The following is a 17,741-nucleotide window of genomic DNA, read 5'->3' on the forward strand; positions in this document are numbered from 1 at the left end:
AACTTTTCTTCCAATATAAAATACAGCCTACAGACAAATTATTTTCTAGCACATAGCACCAAAATATGTCATGTACACAGAGTTTAGAGAAAGATCCCTACACCACAAATAGCCTGCTCTGTTTTGCTCTTTTCATTCTTACACTATGAATAGGACAAAGTAGAAAATACAGTACTGGGTGTAGAAGATGATAAAATGTACTGTAAAATACTTTCATAGTTGTTACAAAATGGTATTTATCTTAACTCAGTCTCCCAGTTTCAAAAGTGAATGCACTGAAAGTAGTCTTTGATGGCCAGGCCTGCTGCCAGAAAAGGTCTACAAGTGTGAAAAGTATTGAAGCGGTTTAATCACCCATGAACTCCCTAAACTGTTGTCCCTATTCCCCCAAAATCCCTGTACATATCTGCTCACAGACAATACAAAACTCTAATTAGCAATGATTATTGTGCAGTTAGTTAAAATATTTCAATTCAAAATAAATAATTTCAGTGAATCTGTAAATTAACACTAGGGGTCATTTGCATAAGGGTTTACTTTGGTTTTGTCTCTGTGTAAAATAATGCTGCAAACAGAGGCATAACAGCAATGCTTCTGTTGCATAAGAGATTAGTTGTGTTATGGTTTTGGATGGGGGCTTTGTTCTACCAAGAACACAAGGACACTGGCCAAGAAATGCTCTCCAAGCAGCAAATACACAACAGAGATATGCTACACAGTTTCTCCACCAGCAACAACTAGAACATTCACCATAAAAGTAAGAGTTAAACTTTTAAACTGTTTTAATTAGTTCCTTTTACTCTCTAACTTCCATAGTTATCTTACACTTCTTGACACTGAACTTAATGGCTTACAATTTCAGGAGGAATGAACTTTTTTTACAAGTACACATAAAATACATCTGCTCCAGTTATACCCGACTTTGTTGTAAGGAGAAATAAACTGTTGTGAATGCAAAAATAAAACCATCATGCTACCAGTAGGCTACAGTATGTTGCATTAGAAACCTATACCAGCCACAACTCAAACAAATCAAATACACTTCTACTGAATTGTTAAAAGATTTTGAAGATCGATAAATCCCCTGGTCCAAAAAATAAAAAATAATGGAAGTGAATACATTGCTAGTTGTCGCTGTTCTTAAGACTGTTGTTGGTCCTCGATCAGGTTCACTCTTAGGGAAAGTTCATCAAGTGGACAAAGAGTCAAGGAAATAGATTTGTATACAACGATAAGTTATCAGTTTAACAGAGGTGTACCCATTCTCCAAATCCACAGTTTGGTTCCGATTTTTGAGCTACACTTCTGTTCAAACCTTGGTTAGTGATTTTTATGTGTCTGTGTGTCATGGTTTCCGTCTCAGTTTCAGAACCATCCCAGAAAATGCACAAAATACAGTATCGACCTGCTATTTCTCAACTAATTTTCAGTTTTTCTGTGACATTCATTGTGTGAATCCTGCGTAAGCAAAAAAGGATATGTTTTCTGGTCAGCTCCTGAATGGTTGACAGCACTTTTTTCTGAAACGCAATCTGAGCCTCACACATGCAGGCATCCTGGGTTATTTCACTCCTCATTTCCTCTGAAAGAATGAGATAGTGAAGCAGTTGATTATGATTTTCATATTTCACTATAGTATGTCTTTATAATATATCACGGTAGGAAAAAAAACAACATAGTTCATCCAGCAGTTTGTCTGTGATCTTCAATATGAGCCTTTGTTCCACACATTTTGAAGCTGACAAATCTGCCTGTTCAAATGAATCACCATAATAGACATTGATGGAACAATGTATATATCAGCAGTTAGTTTCAGTTAATTTAATCATAAACTACAAATGTTTACTCCTAATTGTCAGAGATGGTTAGCTTTAACTAGGATTTTTGGACATGTGAATTGTTAAAGAATTATATTCACAATTTGAATATGTGATTTCAAAGCAAATCAGTTGCAGCTCTTTTCTTTTACTGAGACAAAGGTTTGCTGTGAGCTCACGCCACAACACCCAAAGCCTTAGCAGTCCCTCATTCCTTACACCATGACAGGACAAACTGCGCTGTCATTAGCTGGGCCAGCAGAAACAGTGTCGTCAAATATGCACAACTGAAGAAAGCAAAAAGAAAGACATAAAAGGTTTCATCTGTTAAAGTTATACCATTCAATAAATTTACATCCCATGTTCTTCTTGTTGCTCATTTACAGTTTGTGCTCAGAAAATGTGTGGATGTGAACAGACAACAGAAAGTAGCTATTTTCCCACGGTATCTAAATGTGTTCATGAAGGTTTTTTCTTTTTTGACAAGTCTTAGTTGGTTTTGTTGGCCACTATAATCTTTCCCTAGCCCCCAACGTCAGCGGTTGATGGTTCTAGACCAGTAAATACTCTGTGCTACTCTTAAACCAGTCCCCCTGGGCCAGAGACAGTTCTTTGACTGTTTAAATGACATAAACAAGTTTTAGATTAGATTAGATTCAAACAGCCTATAGAACCACCTGAAAAAAAAATGTATCTGACATATACTGTGAAAAAGCCTCATCCCAGTTTGGTAAAATGGTAAAATGGTAGAATAGACACAATCCATTAAAATTACAATGTGTCTTATTACAAAGAAAAAGCTAATAGCATTTGGATAACTAATTGTCTTGCATAGTTCAGGATGGTTTGAAAATAGCTGCTGTTAACTGAAGAACATGCACCACCCATCCTAAAATAAATAAGTCTCTGGCCAGCTGTTAAAAACTCGGTTGATCATAGCTGTTTGGAGTACTCATGGAAACCGTGCCCATGTCGACCACAGCTGGTAGAGCCAGTGTGGCACATTTGCCGAGTCAGACTGAGTTCAATACTTGATCTTTTTGGATTAATGCTTTGAGTCTAACATATACAGACGATAGACAAGCTATTATCCAGTATAAACGTACTACCTTTCATCTTGGAAAAAAAAGACAAAGAAAATTCTTACGTGAGCATGTTCTCAGGTCTGCATTCAACACATATCCCACTTGACACTTGCAGCTGTAAGAATCGCCATTGTTGATACAAATATGTTGGCAGTTATGTCCCTGGGCACATGCATCTGAGCCTGGAAATAGACACTTTCCCATCTTATACTGCATGGTATAGTAGAAGCGTTCACAAAACATCTTGGGGTACTGCACAAGGAATTTCACATATTTCTTACGTGAGCACGTTTTCTTGTCTGTGTTGAGGGAATATCCCACTCTGCACTTGCAGAAGTACGAGTCCCCATGGTTGACACATATGTCCTGGCAGTCATGTCCCTGAGCACATGCATCCAGAGCTAAACCTGAAAAGAAAAGAAAACACCTCAGCAACTTATAACTTTTGTAATAAATGGAGAGGCTTTGGCCACAGATCCAATAATCAATTTAGAACAACAGGAAACATGTACACAGCGATGCGGCCACATCCTACAGCCCAGATAGAAGCTTTGACATTTTGATGAAACACTCCTGCTGAGAATCCAAAAGCGGTGCTTTGTGGAATACCTGTAATGCTGGACGCCAAACATGCACAGTAGAGAACGAAACAAGAGCTTACGTGAACACGTTCTCTGGTCTGCATTCAACACATATCCCATCTGACACTTGCAGATATATGAGTCATCATTGTTGACACAAATGTGCTGGCAATCATGTCCACGGGAGCAAGCATCTGAACCTGTAACGAAACACTTCTACAGCTCACTGACTTGGTCCACCAATCAGCTGCCTCTTCACCCAGTGTCAGTCTCATGGTTATGGTTGTTTGGTCCATTTCCAAGTATCACACGTAACTCAAGGACCAAGCTAAACATTTGGAATCAGTGGACTGATGCCAGATTGTCCTTTTTTGTAGTTTTAACCTACAGTAGTGAGATCCTGGGAGAAATCTACTAGAAAGGTCCAAGAATCTTACGTGAGCATGTTTTCTTATCAGCATTCAACTCATATCCCTCTCGACATTTGCAGACATAAGAGTCATCAGTGCTGACACAAATATGTTGGCAATCATTTCCTGGGGCACATGCATCCGAACCTGAAAAGAAACACTCCCACATCTGACTACGTTGATCAATAATCAATAATAGGTAACACAGTCTGTGATGACGCATGACGATCAAGCATTTACAGCAAAAAGCTTTACTGAACTTTGATAATAACTGAGAGACTTCAGCGCAACTAAAATAAGAAATGTTCTTACGTGAGCATGTTTTTTGGTCTGCATTCAACACATATCCCACTTGACACTTGCAGATGTACGAGTCATTATCGTTTATACAAATGTGCTGGCAATCATTTCCATGGGCACATAGATCTGAACCTGGAAAGAGACATGTTTGCATGTGATTTGACACCTTATCTGTCTCTCAAGTGCTCAACTTATTCCAGCTGACGGATTTGTCATGTTCATCATTCAGTTACTCCTGGAACCACTGTGGCTTGTAATAGAACACTTATGCCTTTTGCAAACCACACTGTGTTGTTCTAATCTGTTTAAAATAAAGTTACCATTGACCATCCTGAACTACTAAGGTAAAGCTATCTTAACAGGTCCAGAGGAAGGTTAAGAAAATGCAGTCAAGCACCTTTTTGATGGAAACCTTCACTTATTATTAATGGGTAAGTAGTGTTTGTTGTCTGATGTGAGCACGTTTTAAGTCTTACACATACTATATCCGTCATGACACATGTGGAGGTAAGAATCATTGTGTATGTATTAAATGTGCCCAGGGTTAAAACAAAGATAATAATAATAAAAAATAATGTCTGGGGAATTGAGCTTCTGATGGATAAAAGCATCTAAATATGTATATGCATGGGTAAAATGGAACAATGTTTCAAAACTTTATGTATACACAATTTTAAAAATATTCTCCACAAAGCTTTTCCTCAAGCATCTTGAATATTGGAATCTGGTGGGACACATGCATATCAAATACTCTGGCCGGTTTTCATTGTGTTACATGCATACCATACATGCAAGTGGTTGAAATGAACTGAAAAAGAACAAAGGCTGTGAAGTTGATGCCTCTCTATGTAATTAATTAAGAGAGTTCAGCAACAGTGATGATTGCTGTTAACGGTACACACGGCCAACAGATGTGGATTTACTACTAGTACGAGTTCTTACGTGAGCATGTTTTGTGGTCTGTATTCAACACATATCCTTCTTGACATTTGCAGGTGTACGAGTCATCAGTGCTGACACAAATTTGTTGGCAATCATGTCCTTGGGCACATAATTCTAAACCTGGAAAGAGACACTCCCACAGTAAACCAACTCTAATCAAACAAGGCAGTACACGTTGCACCAGGGCAAATGCAGTGTATACAGGTGCTGCAGGTGAAGCTCAGGTTCTTACGTGAGCATGTTTTTTGGTCTGCATTCAACACATATCCTTCATGACATTTGCAAAAATGAGAATCACCATGTTTGACACAAACATGCTGGCAATTATTTTCTGGGTCACATGTATCCAAACCTGCAAAGACACACAGTTATCCATTAACAGGCCATTAAATCTTTGGCCCATTAAACATTCATCCTCTACTTAAGCACTTTGTCCAAGCCATAGTCATTTGCTCAGCACACTGTGCATTAATCCCAGTTTCCTGATTGCATACTGTTTTATATAAATTACAATATTGCCACACTTCCAAAAGCAAGCACCATGGCAGCTCTTGCTGTCGAGTAGGGGTTGAAGCTAATCTAGTTAACAAAACTGTATGGATTCTTCAGTTCTACAATGTGGATGTACTCATGTATACTGCATTTAATCAAATATAGGTAGTGTAGAGGGTTTTTTTTTAACCTGAGACTACGCAAAAAGATGAACAAGAAATCTGTAAAAAACATGCTTATGTAAGCATGTTTTCTTCACATATCCCTCATTACACATACAGAGATAGGAAACATCATTTTTGACACAAATATGCTGGCTGCCATGTTGGTGGGCATGTGTATCTGAGCCTGGAAAGAGACCCGAACCAGTGAGGAAGGGTACCTTAGGGTGCTGTTCCAAGAACACTGTCAATTCCCTAATTTTCCAATTATCCCCCCAATTGTCACGAGTGTATTTTCTACATCAAAAACAAAACCGAGTGGCACACAACTATCAAGACTTACGTGAGCATGTTTTCTTGTCTGCATTCAACACATATCCCACTCGACATTTGCAGGTGTATAAGTCACCACTGTTGACACAAATGTGCTGGCAATCGTGTCCCTGGGCACATGCATTTGCACCTGAAATGAAAGTTTCACAGTTTCAGTTCTGAGTCACACTTAAGGAGGCTTGTGTGCCCAATCCAGGCCAATCCATCACTATGTCCTGCTTATTTAATTAGGGAAACCCAGACTGATTAGTTCAAACTAGGTTTGACCAAACAGGTTTGGGATACTTGACACTTGACACATGATACACTAAAAACCCTGAGATAAAGACTCTTACGTGAGCATGTTTTCTTGTCCGAGTTCAACGCATAGCCCGAGCGACACTTGCAGATGTAGGAGTTGCCGTCACTGACACAGATGTGCTGGCAACTGTGTCCTTGAGCACATGCATCCAGACCTGCAAAGATACACTCCATTGTCTGATTGGCTTAAGTCCTATTTACAGAATCATTTTGTGTCATAGGAATGTTAATAAATTGTAAGTATGTATTAATTAGGCAAATTGTTTTTACATAGCCCCATACAAGTTAGTAGGTTGATCTCTGTGTTTCAGCCATACTGAGTACTCATTTTCTTCTGATGTGGGAGAGAGAGGGATGTGATCATTTGTCATTTTGATTGTATAACAATGCACCTTCATTGTGCTGTACAGAACAAGCAAATAAAGGCCATACTCCTTGTTAATAACTTCCTTCTTACAGTGGTGTCACTGTTGTTGGGTGAAACAAAGAGGCTGCTTAAACTCTCCTCTCATATTCAAGCTGTCATTCAAGAGCAAGCTTTTGAATATGAGTAGCTTGGAGGTGGTCATGTTTTTGCACGCCAGGGAAATACTGCAGGACAAACATGCTTGAGACTTTAGTTGTAACCTGCTTGTTACAAGGCTGGTAGGAAAACTGTTAATTTAGACATTTTCAATCATTTACTTTTTACATAATGAAAACACAACACACAACCTGTTCAAGCAAAGTGGCAAAAGAAATTGAATATAATGCAATAACTATGACTCACATTCAGAAAAAGTCGGTCTGGTAGACTATGAGAAGCTAAACTAAGCGGCTGCTGGGCTTGATTAAGAATATTTAAAGGTGACATTGTTGTACATTGTACAACTGTTCTAAAACCCTTAGATTTCTACACAAATATATATTTTTCAGTCAAAATTTAACTAATGTAAGCTAATATTGGTTGCAGGGACCATTAATGTTGCTGAAATTACGCAGAATTATGGCAGTGAGCAGCTTCAGGTAACTGAGCAGGGCACACAGCAGCAGGCACAGGGTGCAGTGCAAAGTGCAGCGCGTAAAGCGTCCTCGCTGTGAAAAGTACAGGCAGCATCATACCAGGTTTCAACCATTTTAAAGTATTCAAGTATGCAGATCAGCCAGTGATCCTAGGTTTGTCTTCTTCTTGGTTGGTTAGGATAGTACGTGAATTATTGTACGTTTAATGCTGACAGTATTAAAACTACAAAACTCCTACAACTACATGGCAACAGTTAGTAAACACAATTTTGTGGAAAATCCAACCCTGCTCTTGTTCGTAAGACCAAAGAAGAAGCTAATTCACTTTAGAATGGAGATTCCCTGTATGGTGCTGCCCATATGATCACAGGTACGTTTAAAGAAATTGATCTGACATACCAGAGTTTTCGTTATTGTCATTTTCATTATTTATTCCATTTTGCCCATGACCTAGGCCTTGTCCATAATCACCATTTGTCGGCACATCAGCACCCCCATCATCATCATCCTTACCACACAAGGTTTCCCTAAATTTGGAAGTGAGCTTCTCTATGACACCATAGGTCGCCACATAGAAGACATGGTCATCGTGAGGTTGGCTGGCCATTAGGCGGAGGGACATCAAATCAGCTCTGTCTACTCCCACTGCATAGATCTCAATCCCAGATGCACGAGCTGCTGCTGATACAACATCCACCTTGTCCTGGGGCCTCCCGTCCGTCACTATGATGGCCACCTTGGCTATGTTCATGGAGCTGGATCGAGCCCCCGCCTCCGCAATGAATACTCTCTCCATGGCATTCCTAATGGCCATGCCTGTCATAGTGCCCGAAGCGAGGGGCTCAACACGGGCCAGTGCCTGCTTCAGGGCAGTCTTGTCAAAATATGTCTTCAGCAGGAATTCAATCTGCACTGTGCTGGCGTAATTGACGAGGCCTACTCGGGTAGCATCGGACCCAATCTCTAAGCTGTCCACCATGTCTTGCAGGAACTCCTTGGCCTTCTCAAACTCAGCAGGACGTACACTGCGGGAGCTGTCTATGATGAACACCAGGTCTATGGGCCGATTTCTGCAGTTGGATCTTGTTGCTGTAATAAATAAATGAAAGTTTTAAATTGTTTTATATTGTATGTTTCAGCTAGTGTTTATGAATCATGGTACAATACAACAACTTTCACCTGCATTCACACAATTAAGTTGTTCCTACGACAGCTACAGGTAAAGATTAGTTTATCAGCTTCTTATCTTATCTTTTTCAAAGTATATGTTAAGAAAACTGCATTTTTTAAATCAGCGGCAAAGCTTTCAAAGATTTAAAAATATGAGAAAGAATCATTTCTAGTAATTAATAATATTAATAATAAAGAGACCAACAGAGGATAGAGAGTGTCACAGTAGCTGATTTTAACCACTTTGTGTACCACCAGGTGATCACTTCATTAATTATTTATGATTATATAACAAGAACCTCAAAATTGGACTTAAATCCAGTACTTGAGTAACTAAGTAACTTACCACCTCTGAGAGGGTGTTAGTTATAGCTACCTGCAGCAGTCCGAATGAATGCGGGAGAGCCATTCGAGTCTTTAGCAGGCTGCCAGGATGCAAATGGTGCAGCATTGTGTTGCAGCTGTGAGGGCAGCTGGTGATGGGGGGGATGATAAAACCTGGAATTAGTGTCACCGGCTTGGATAAGAGAATGAAAAGGCAGAGGAAAGAAAAAGAACATATTACGTCAGTGGAAAGTTTGGTTTCACAACTGAGATACTACATGACAGACATGTACTAATAATTATTAGCTTTGTAGTAAAAGTCACAGCAGCTTGAACCATAAGTTTTACAGTATTATAGGTCTGGAAGATGGGTTAAGTAACTAAGTACATTTACTCAAGTACTGCACTAAAGTATAATTTTGAGGTACTTGTACTTTACTGAAGTATTTTCATTTTATTTTGACTTTACTCTGCTACATTTCTAAGAAACGTTGTGTTTTTACTCCACTATATTTATTGTATAGCTTTATCTTGAAGATAGTGATAATTACTAATAGATGATGCTGTATTATTAGAGATGAATCACTGGCAGTGTGTGAGCGGTGACAATCTGCTGCATCCTTACCAGCTGCTGTTTTCGTTCCACTCCAAGTCGCTTCAGTCACATGTGTGTGTGTGTTATTTTTTTAATTACTATAATTACAATAAAGTGTCTTTGAGAGTCTGTCCAGTAAATCTGGACTGAATTTGCACATTTATGTTATCAACAGCATCAAATCCAAAGCTGTTTGTAATAAACTGTTTTTATAGTTTGCACTTTTACTTTAGTACTGAGCCACCTCACCTTTATCTACCATCTCCAGTTTTTATGATAATGAAATAAAATACTTGTGTTTTTACAGTTTTAGTGTAAGTGAGTGTAGGATCATGCAGGGTACCAACCTCTACTGTGCCGTCTCCCACTCTCCTGCATCAGGAGGCTGCTGTCACCTGGTCGGGTCCCGTGCTGCCCCTGCTGCTGCTGCTGCTGCTGCTGATGGAAGAGGAGCGCCTCTTGAAAGCTTTCAGCACTTTGCGCTTCATCAGAGGCCTGTTCGACGGATCTGATGTCCTCAAAGTCCTGGTAGAGCCCCGGAGGGACCTGCGGGGACGCCCGTGGATGTAGAGGACGGATTTGCAGGTTCTGCGAACGAAACTGTGGAGAGGTCCCCCGAGCTCCCGATAACAGGAAGCCAACGAAACAGAGCAGTCCCCGTGGTAAGGAAGTCATGATGCCGTCCCTGTGTGGGTGCCCTCTGGGTCTCACTCATACAGCCCGATCCAGCCTTTTTATATGATGTGGTCCCACAAGGCGTGGGAGTCAGAGGCCCAATCCAGAAAGAGTAAGGACGGAGCTGCACTCATGAGGCTTAGATCACAGCACTGCTACACTTACTACAATCTACAATTGAATGTATTTACTATTATAATTTGGGATAATAATAATTGTATTATTATTATATATTATATTATATGTAGCCTATTAATGAGCACATGATGTGCCAGTAGACTACACTCAAATCAGTAGCTCATAATCAGTGGTGCAATGTAAATTAAAATTACTCTTTTACTTTGAAAAACAGCATCCATCTACCACCTTGTTTGGCTGTTTTACACTGCTTCTACTCCCCATCAGCAGATGAAGTTGTCCTTTAACTGTCAATGATGCCACATATTACTGCCAGTGCAGCTGATGCTGCCCCCTGATGGACTGCAGTCCACACTGTGTTGTAGTGATTGTGGAGTTGCTGGACTCGAACATTAAAAGCTACTTAACATGATTTCAAACTTGATCAAACTAGTCTAACTTAGTCAGCTGAAAACTGGGGATGAGCCCAGTGTAGCTGTGAATCAATCCTCTTCTATAAGCTATTTAAAGTACTTTTTTTTATCATTGTTCTCATGACAAGATGTGTTAGTAAGAGAAAGTGTTTTGCATTAAGCGTACATTTTTAGACACATTCTAACTGACAATGCAAATAATCCTGTCACGTCATACAAAAGGAAGTTACATGATTACATAAAAGCTGCTCATCCAGGAACCTGGTCATACCCTAATGCAGACAGAGGAACAACGCATTACATTTATTCTTTTTCACACTTATCTACCCACAATGTTCTTGTTACGGTTACTTGTCACTATCATGAGCATATTCCTCCCTTGTTCGGGAGAAAATGGTCTTCAGCATGCATACTCACCTGGGGACATCATCATTGGAGGACTTTTCCCTCTTCACCTAACTACGAATAGATCTGCTATTCCTGGACCGCTCTCCTGTAGTAAGTAAGTATGACCTCACTGAAATTAATTTATTTCCATGATACAAGACAAAATTAATTCATTCATGTGTGTGTCAATATTGCAGCTATGACATCTCGGGATTCCTGCACACTCAAGTGATGATATACACAATCGGACAAATAAACCAGCGCACACCAAGGCTTCTACCCAACCTCACTCTTGGATATGACATCTATGACACTTGTGGAGATGTGAACTTCGCCATTACAGCAACACTTGAGCTTTTCAAGCGCACAAAAACATCCACTTTATCAGAACCCAAAACAAAGGCGGTGATTGGTGAGAGGTTTTCTGAAGTATCAGTAGCTGTAGCACGAATTGCTGCTCTGTCATCACTTGCCCAGGTTTGTCTTCTCTGTACTGTACTGTTACTTACATGTAGAAAAGTATTGATTGAATTATGGTAAATTTGAATATAAGGCTTTCAATGTGATCTTATGCCTGTTTGCTGCAGATAAGCTACTCATCAACTAGTGAAGTGCTCAGCAACAAGAATAAGTTCCCCACTTTTTTGCGAACAACATCTAGTGATGAATGCCAGACAAAGGCCATTGCTGAGCTGGTGAACAAGTTCAACTGGAAAACAGTGGCCATTATAGGAAGTAATGATGAGTACGGGAAGCACGGCACTGATAGCCTTGGGAAACTCTTCAATGACAATAATATTTGCATTGAATTTGTTACCATTCTTCCTGATGACTTCTCCCAGAACAATTCCCAAGCCAGTAATGCCGCACATCTGGCTAAGCTGGTGAAAAGAATCAAGGAATCCTTTGCAGAGGCCATCATCATGTTCACCAAGATCACCAACGTTGATGTCGTCATGGATGCGGCTATTAAATACAAACTGAACAGAACTTGGATTGCAAGTGATTCATGGTCCACTTCTACAAAGGTCTCTGAAATGACAGATATCGTGTTGGCCGGACAGGTTTTTGGATTCATCTCGAAGAGGAATGAGGTGCCTGGTTTTAAACAGTATGTCACGTCAATGTTCGACGGAACCCAGAACAGCTTTATTGAGGATTTTAAGACTCGCACAGACTGTAAGAGGAAGTGTTTTCCAACCACAGAGTGTCTGAACCTGAGCTGCTTGGTCAGTTACATTGACCAAGATAAATCATACAATACATATATTGCTGTTCAAGTCGTTGCCGAGGCTATCAGAAACTTGCTAAACTGTGACAATCAACGATGTCAACGCGGAAGCAATTTTTCAACCACAGAGGTACAGTAAAGGAACTTTGCTGACTTCCTATACTTTGCCCCTGTACTGTATAGAAATCGTTTTGTTGTATTGCAGAGTTAGACGAGAACATCGTTACCTTTGGCACGTCTGTCTTGTAAATGTGAAGCTACAACAAGCAGCCAAATACTGTAGTTACAATGTGGCACTGTTTGTCTCCACAGCTTCTCATGGCAATCAAGAAAGTCAACTTCACTGTGAACGCCACGCATATGTCCTTTGACGCCAATGGAGACACCAGTTTAGGATATGATATCCTATATTGGAACATGACTGAATCCACACAGCACACAGTCATAACAACGATTGGAGAATACTCACCAGATGGAAAAATCAACATCACAGTTGATCTTATTACAGATATGCCTGTGAGGTCAAAGTTTCTTCATCTCTTTATGCTGCAGGACAGCTTATGACTATAAAGTTGTGCTGATTTTGTTTATGTCCTTCTAAGGTAACTCTTTACAACTGCTCTAAAACATGCAAACCAGGACAACAGCTGAGACTGCATGACAAAAAGTGCTGCAGACACTGTATACCTTGTGCAGATGGAGAGTTTTCCCCTGGAAACGGTGAGTGTTTCATTTACAGTAATGTCAGCAGACAATGGGACAGTTTCCAGGTTAAATTCTAATTTGGTTTAAACTGAATTTGTAAATATTGTACTGTCACACTACTGTGTTGTGAATGTGATTCATGTTTTACAGATACATTTATGAATTTAATCAGAATTTGATAGGGGATTATTCGTCATGACGAATAAGCAAAAATATTTTGCTCAAGCAGTTAAAACTGAAGCTATATTTTAATTCTACAGGTGAGGACTGTAAGGCCTGCAATCAAAGAAGTTATTCATCTCCAGAGAGGGATAAGTGTTTGGAGAAAACTGATGATTTCCTGCAGTGGTTGGATCCCTGCAGTATCACTTTGACTTCCTTCGGGATCTTGGGGATAATTGTTACCATTGTGTTTGTTGTTCTGTTTATAATCTATCGTAGCACTCCCATAGTCAAGGCAGTTGGAGGTTACTTGTGTTTCTTAGAACTTTTCTCCCTCCTGACCTGCTTCTGCCTTACATTTACCTTTATCGGAAGACCCACTAAGACTTCCTGCATGGCAGGCCTGCCGGTCTTCGGCATTGCCTTTTCCCTTTGCATCTCTTGCATTTTGGCCAACCTGCTCCAAATCTTAGTGGGCTTCAGCTTTGACTTGGAGATGGGATCCTGGATAAAGAAACTCAATCATCCAGTACCCCTAGTGACCTTTGTCTCTGGGATCCAATTGGCCCTGTGTGTGCCATGGCTGTGCTACAATCCCCCATTTCCAGAGGAAGAAATATTAATCAACACTATCCTGCACGAGTGTGAAACTGGCTCCACTGCATTCTTTATAGCCATGATAGGCTACAATGCTTTCTTAGCTCTTATTTGTTTTGGGTTTGCATTCAAAGGGAAACGATTGCCAGATTTGTATAAAAATGCAAGTTTAATCACCATCAGTATGCTGGTGTATTTAATCATTTGGGTCCTCTTCATCCAGATTTATATCAATAACTTCGGGAAGTATAAACCAGCTATAGAAAGTGGAGCCATACTAATTTCCAGCTACAGCATCCTGTGCTGTCATCTGGCCCCAAAGTGTTACATTATGGTATTCAGGAAAGAGATTAATAATGAGAATGTCATCACTGAGTATATCAGGAAGCATTATGAGCAGAAAGGCATGACTGTAGTGAAATAATAATTATTTTACCTGCACCATAAGTCTAGCACAACACTCTCAGGCCACTGTGATTGAGAATCCAGTATCTGCAAGGTAAATATATGCTAGGTGTGGGTAAGCACTGAGATTAACTTGAATTTTTATAGGCACATACAAAAGTCACTTGAAAGTTTGCGAACCCTTTAGAATTTTCTCTTTTTCTACATAAATGTGATGTAACCATGAGTTTACAGTCCACAGTTTGATCAAGGCAATGTGGAAAAGCCAGAAAGCTACTGCAAGTAGGTTCTGTAGATGTACATATACGAACAAAGTTGAACTTTTGGCTTACATGAGAAACATGTAGAGTCGACTAAACTCTGCATTTCAGCATAAGACCCTGACCCCATCACTGAAACATGGTGGTGGCAGTGTCATTATTTGGGGCCGATTGGCTGCCTCTGACGTGAACAGTTTGGCAGCATTTAGTTTGGCAGTTGTAAACAAATTCTACCTGACAAGGTATGACCGGTGAACTGAGGCTAAACGGAAAGTGAATTTATTCAGCAAGAAAAACACACTAGTTGTTCTACTGAAGAATTGTTTAGGCAGAAAACACTAAATGGGTTGGAACAGCTGAGCCAAATCCTTCACCTTATTACTGTGAAAGGACCTGAGGCAGGCAGTTCATGCTAGAAAGCCAACTAACATCTTTATTGGAGGAACTGTCGAAGTTCTAAGGACTAAGCTAAAGTCTCAGAGTCAATGTGCAGAGCTCATAAAAAAATACCAAAAAATGCTTACTAGTGTAAGGGGATTATACCAGTTACTGATTGCACAGGTTTATATGACTTTGCCACACACAATCACACATATCACACACACCTCACACGAGCATGGTGCCCTTTTTGTGCATCTTTCTGGTCATGTTGTCACATAGGGTTAGTAGATGGAAATCAGCCAGATCAAACTTAATGTCAACATTTTTATTAATCAACTTTATCTTTAAAATTAAAATATATGTTTTCTTTAATCAATTAGTGGATTAGGTTGACCTTTCTCTGAAAAAATGCAGTTTTATCTTCTTCATTGTCACTGCAAACTTTATTTTATCTACATGATTGTGATTTTGAAAATGTCCTTTGTATGTTTTGTCTGTAAAGAGATGTTTTGGAGACATGTTACATTATAAATAAATGCAAATACTACAGCTGTGCTTAAAATTCCGCATTTGCAGGAATACTGTATTAAACCTTATGTAACTTGATGAAATTTGCTCAAAGCTGTATTTGCAATGTAAAAGCCAATAATCAGATGTAAAGTACTTGTTATACTAAAACTACTGATGGGGATGTAAGTTGGTAGAAACATGTAGATGAACAGGAAGTTGAACTAGGAATAGTCAGTATGAAAGTTCATATGATTACATCAGCTTAACACTGTTACAATAGGGTAAACTTCCCTTTATAATCACACACAAACTATTCTTCAAGTCATCTTTAAGGTGAATTGGCAGTGTACACAAGGTTACTTTGTTGTTTGTGAGCAGCAAACAAATAGTAGTGAAAAGAAGGAAAATTCATCGACACCACGTATTGACAACAGCTCAACAGTACACAGTATATGTGCCATTCTAAAACCACTAGATGGAGCACATGAAAATTCCTGTGACTCGTCTCAATTTAGTGCTATCCATGTACATAGAACACAACATACACACAACACTCCCAGTTTGGCTCTGCACCTAATGTTTTATTTAAAAAAATACAAAACTTCAAAAAGTTTCCATAGGAAAGCATTATGAATCTGCAATCCCGTCTCTTTTGTATCCATTTTAAAACATATGGTCAAACACTGCTTCTTATGAAATTCAGGAACCTTTTTTGCCTTCTACAATTTACATAAACATAAGAAAATAAAATAAGGAGAAGAGAGGTGCAGTCTGCCTCTTGAGTCCCTGTGTTTCAAATGTTAATCTTGAAGACTTTTTTTTAGTTGGCATCTGTAAAATCTGGTGATCAGTGCAAATATGAGCATCGCTAGTTTGCAGGTAGCTGAAATGGCTACTTATCATTTATGGATATATAGGTGTCTGACAAGTCATTTCGCTGCAGCCACATCAGCACAGAACCATGCTATGTTGTGTTTGCAGAGTATTAATAATGCAAGTTAGACTAAGTGGCTCAAGTCATGAGCAGCAGAGATGGATTTACAAAACACACTGAAAAACTATTACATGAATGCCAGTTTAAAAAAAAATAAAATAAATATGTTTCTTTGTAACTTATCTTGAGGATTAACACTTAAGAAGTTCTGTAAAGAAGCGGCAATCGTGGAAAACAATATTATAGCAGCCATTTTTGAGGACTTAAATCACCCCTCCAACCATCTCTTTAGTGATCTATCACTAGTGAGGTGACTTTAGCTGTCAACTGGGCTTTGAAGGGCCAGCAGGCTAATAATTAACCCTTATATTTTGCAGGCCAGTTAAGCCTAAGCATTGTACTACTCCCCATACTATTAAATGTTACAGTAGTCCCCCTTCACCTCAGACCTCTGCTACTGTTATCTGTGTTGTGAGTCCTGTGGTGAAGAGAAGCCTCCAATGAAGCAGTAATTTATTTTTAGCCCTAACACCATCCCAGTTCAGCAGACAACTTCTTCATGAATTGGAGTATTCCAACTTTTACAGTTGTTCCCCTAAATTAGAGGAAAGCTACGGCAAATTCAAGTAGGAAACTGCCTTGTAATACTTTGCCTTGAACCTAGAGACATGCAGAGTGTGATTCAGCCTCATTTAGTGAGTGTTGATCCCCAGCTTCCATACAGAACACAGAAATTTGTGCGTCAGGTGGTCCCTCTCATTCTCCTATCAAGTAACTGGCCTTAAAACTTAACAGAAACTTAGAAGAGAGAAAGAAAAAAACAAAACAAAAAAAAAAAGCCTTCTCCAATAATTAAGGGTGCTAGATCTGTACAACATTGGTGTGAAGTACAGTATGTGTTTAAACAACATGGGCTTGGCAAGGCTTTGTGGGTATTTCCAAGCTGCTCTCTCTGCCACAGCAGGCTGGCACTTCAAACAGGCAAGACTCCTCCGTAGAAGCTGGCATGCCATGGGAACAGATCTGCTGCACATGTTGCCTGGAGAAGACAATGCACATGGTTAAGATTCTTTAGGAACAAGATGTGCTCAAACTTCCAAATCTTCCTCATGAAGAAACTCCAGAAACTGCTTTCAGGTTCTGGCATCTACTCACCAGACAGAGTGGGACATGACATAGTGAATGTCTGGCCTTTGGAAACCATTGAAGGTGGAGGAGGCAGCCACAGTGTAGGCACCCATGTTGTCAAAGACAAGCCAGTCGCCCACCTGCATGTCAGGCAGGTAACACTGCTCAGCAATGCGATCGAGGCCGTCACAGGTTGGGCCCCAGATACTGCAGGGGTACATGATCTCATCAGGCTTTGGCTTCTATTGATAGAAATTGTTGGAAAAGAAAAAAAAACAAGCAACATTAACATCATAATCTCAC

At 39.7% G+C, this 17,741-nt stretch overlaps 3 protein-coding genes across 7 annotated transcripts in view; 1 reads left to right on the top strand and 2 right to left on the bottom strand.

Moving 5' to 3' along the window:
* Window position 1: 1 nt before the first annotated feature.
* LOC113158014 (matrilin-3) lies at window positions 2–10,202 on the bottom strand. Of its 4 annotated transcripts, XM_026353665.1 has the most exons (14): window positions 9,860–10,202; window positions 8,970–9,110; window positions 7,937–8,512; window positions 6,457–6,576; window positions 6,132–6,251; window positions 5,368–5,487; window positions 5,136–5,255; window positions 4,206–4,325; window positions 3,921–4,040; window positions 3,564–3,683; window positions 3,184–3,309; window positions 2,965–3,084; window positions 1,481–1,582; window positions 2–1,193 (listed from the first exon to the last, which is right to left on the bottom strand). In XM_026353665.1, the coding sequence occupies exons 1-14, from the start codon at window positions 10,185–10,187 to the stop codon at window positions 1,141–1,143; spliced, it is 2,286 nt and encodes a 761-aa protein (XP_026209450.1). In that variant the 5' UTR covers window positions 10,188–10,202; the 3' UTR covers window positions 2–1,140. The 4 variants fall into 4 exon arrangements, with proteins under 4 accessions (XP_026209450.1, XP_026209451.1, XP_026209452.1 ...); XM_026353666.1 differs by lacking the exons at window positions 5,136–5,255; window positions 5,368–5,487; XM_026353667.1 differs by lacking the exons at window positions 4,206–4,325; window positions 5,136–5,255; window positions 5,368–5,487.
* An 828-nt stretch (window positions 10,203–11,030) lies between these two features.
* On the top strand, window positions 11,031–17,119 carry LOC113159227 (G-protein coupled receptor family C group 6 member A-like). Of its 2 annotated transcripts, none has more exons than XM_026355813.1 (6): window positions 11,031–11,240; window positions 11,323–11,602; window positions 11,713–12,486; window positions 12,669–12,872; window positions 12,959–13,076; window positions 13,322–17,119. In XM_026355813.1, exons 1-6 carry the CDS (start codon window positions 11,071–11,073, stop codon window positions 14,242–14,244), a joined length of 2,469 nt encoding a protein of 822 aa, XP_026211598.1. In that variant the 5' UTR covers window positions 11,031–11,070; the 3' UTR covers window positions 14,245–17,119. The 2 variants fall into 2 exon arrangements, with proteins under 2 accessions (XP_026211598.1, XP_026211602.1); XM_026355817.1 differs by having other exon boundaries at window positions 11,172–11,236.
* Window positions 15,937–17,741, bottom strand: part of odc1 (ornithine decarboxylase 1) — a 4,910-nt gene continuing 3,105 nt past the window's right edge. Inside the window, exons 10-11 of the mRNA XM_026355818.1 lie at window positions 17,466–17,680; window positions 15,937–17,349 (exon numbers count right to left, since the gene is read on the bottom strand). Coding sequence (XP_026211603.1) covers window positions 17,211–17,349; window positions 17,466–17,680 — 354 coding nt within the window. The 3' untranslated portion in view covers window positions 15,937–17,210. The remainder of the gene's footprint in view (window positions 17,350–17,465; window positions 17,681–17,741) is intronic.

This window comes from Anabas testudineus, chromosome 12 (genome assembly GCF_900324465.2).
Source record: "Anabas testudineus chromosome 12, fAnaTes1.2, whole genome shotgun sequence".
Taxonomy (NCBI): domain Eukaryota; kingdom Metazoa; phylum Chordata; class Actinopteri; order Anabantiformes; family Anabantidae; genus Anabas; species Anabas testudineus.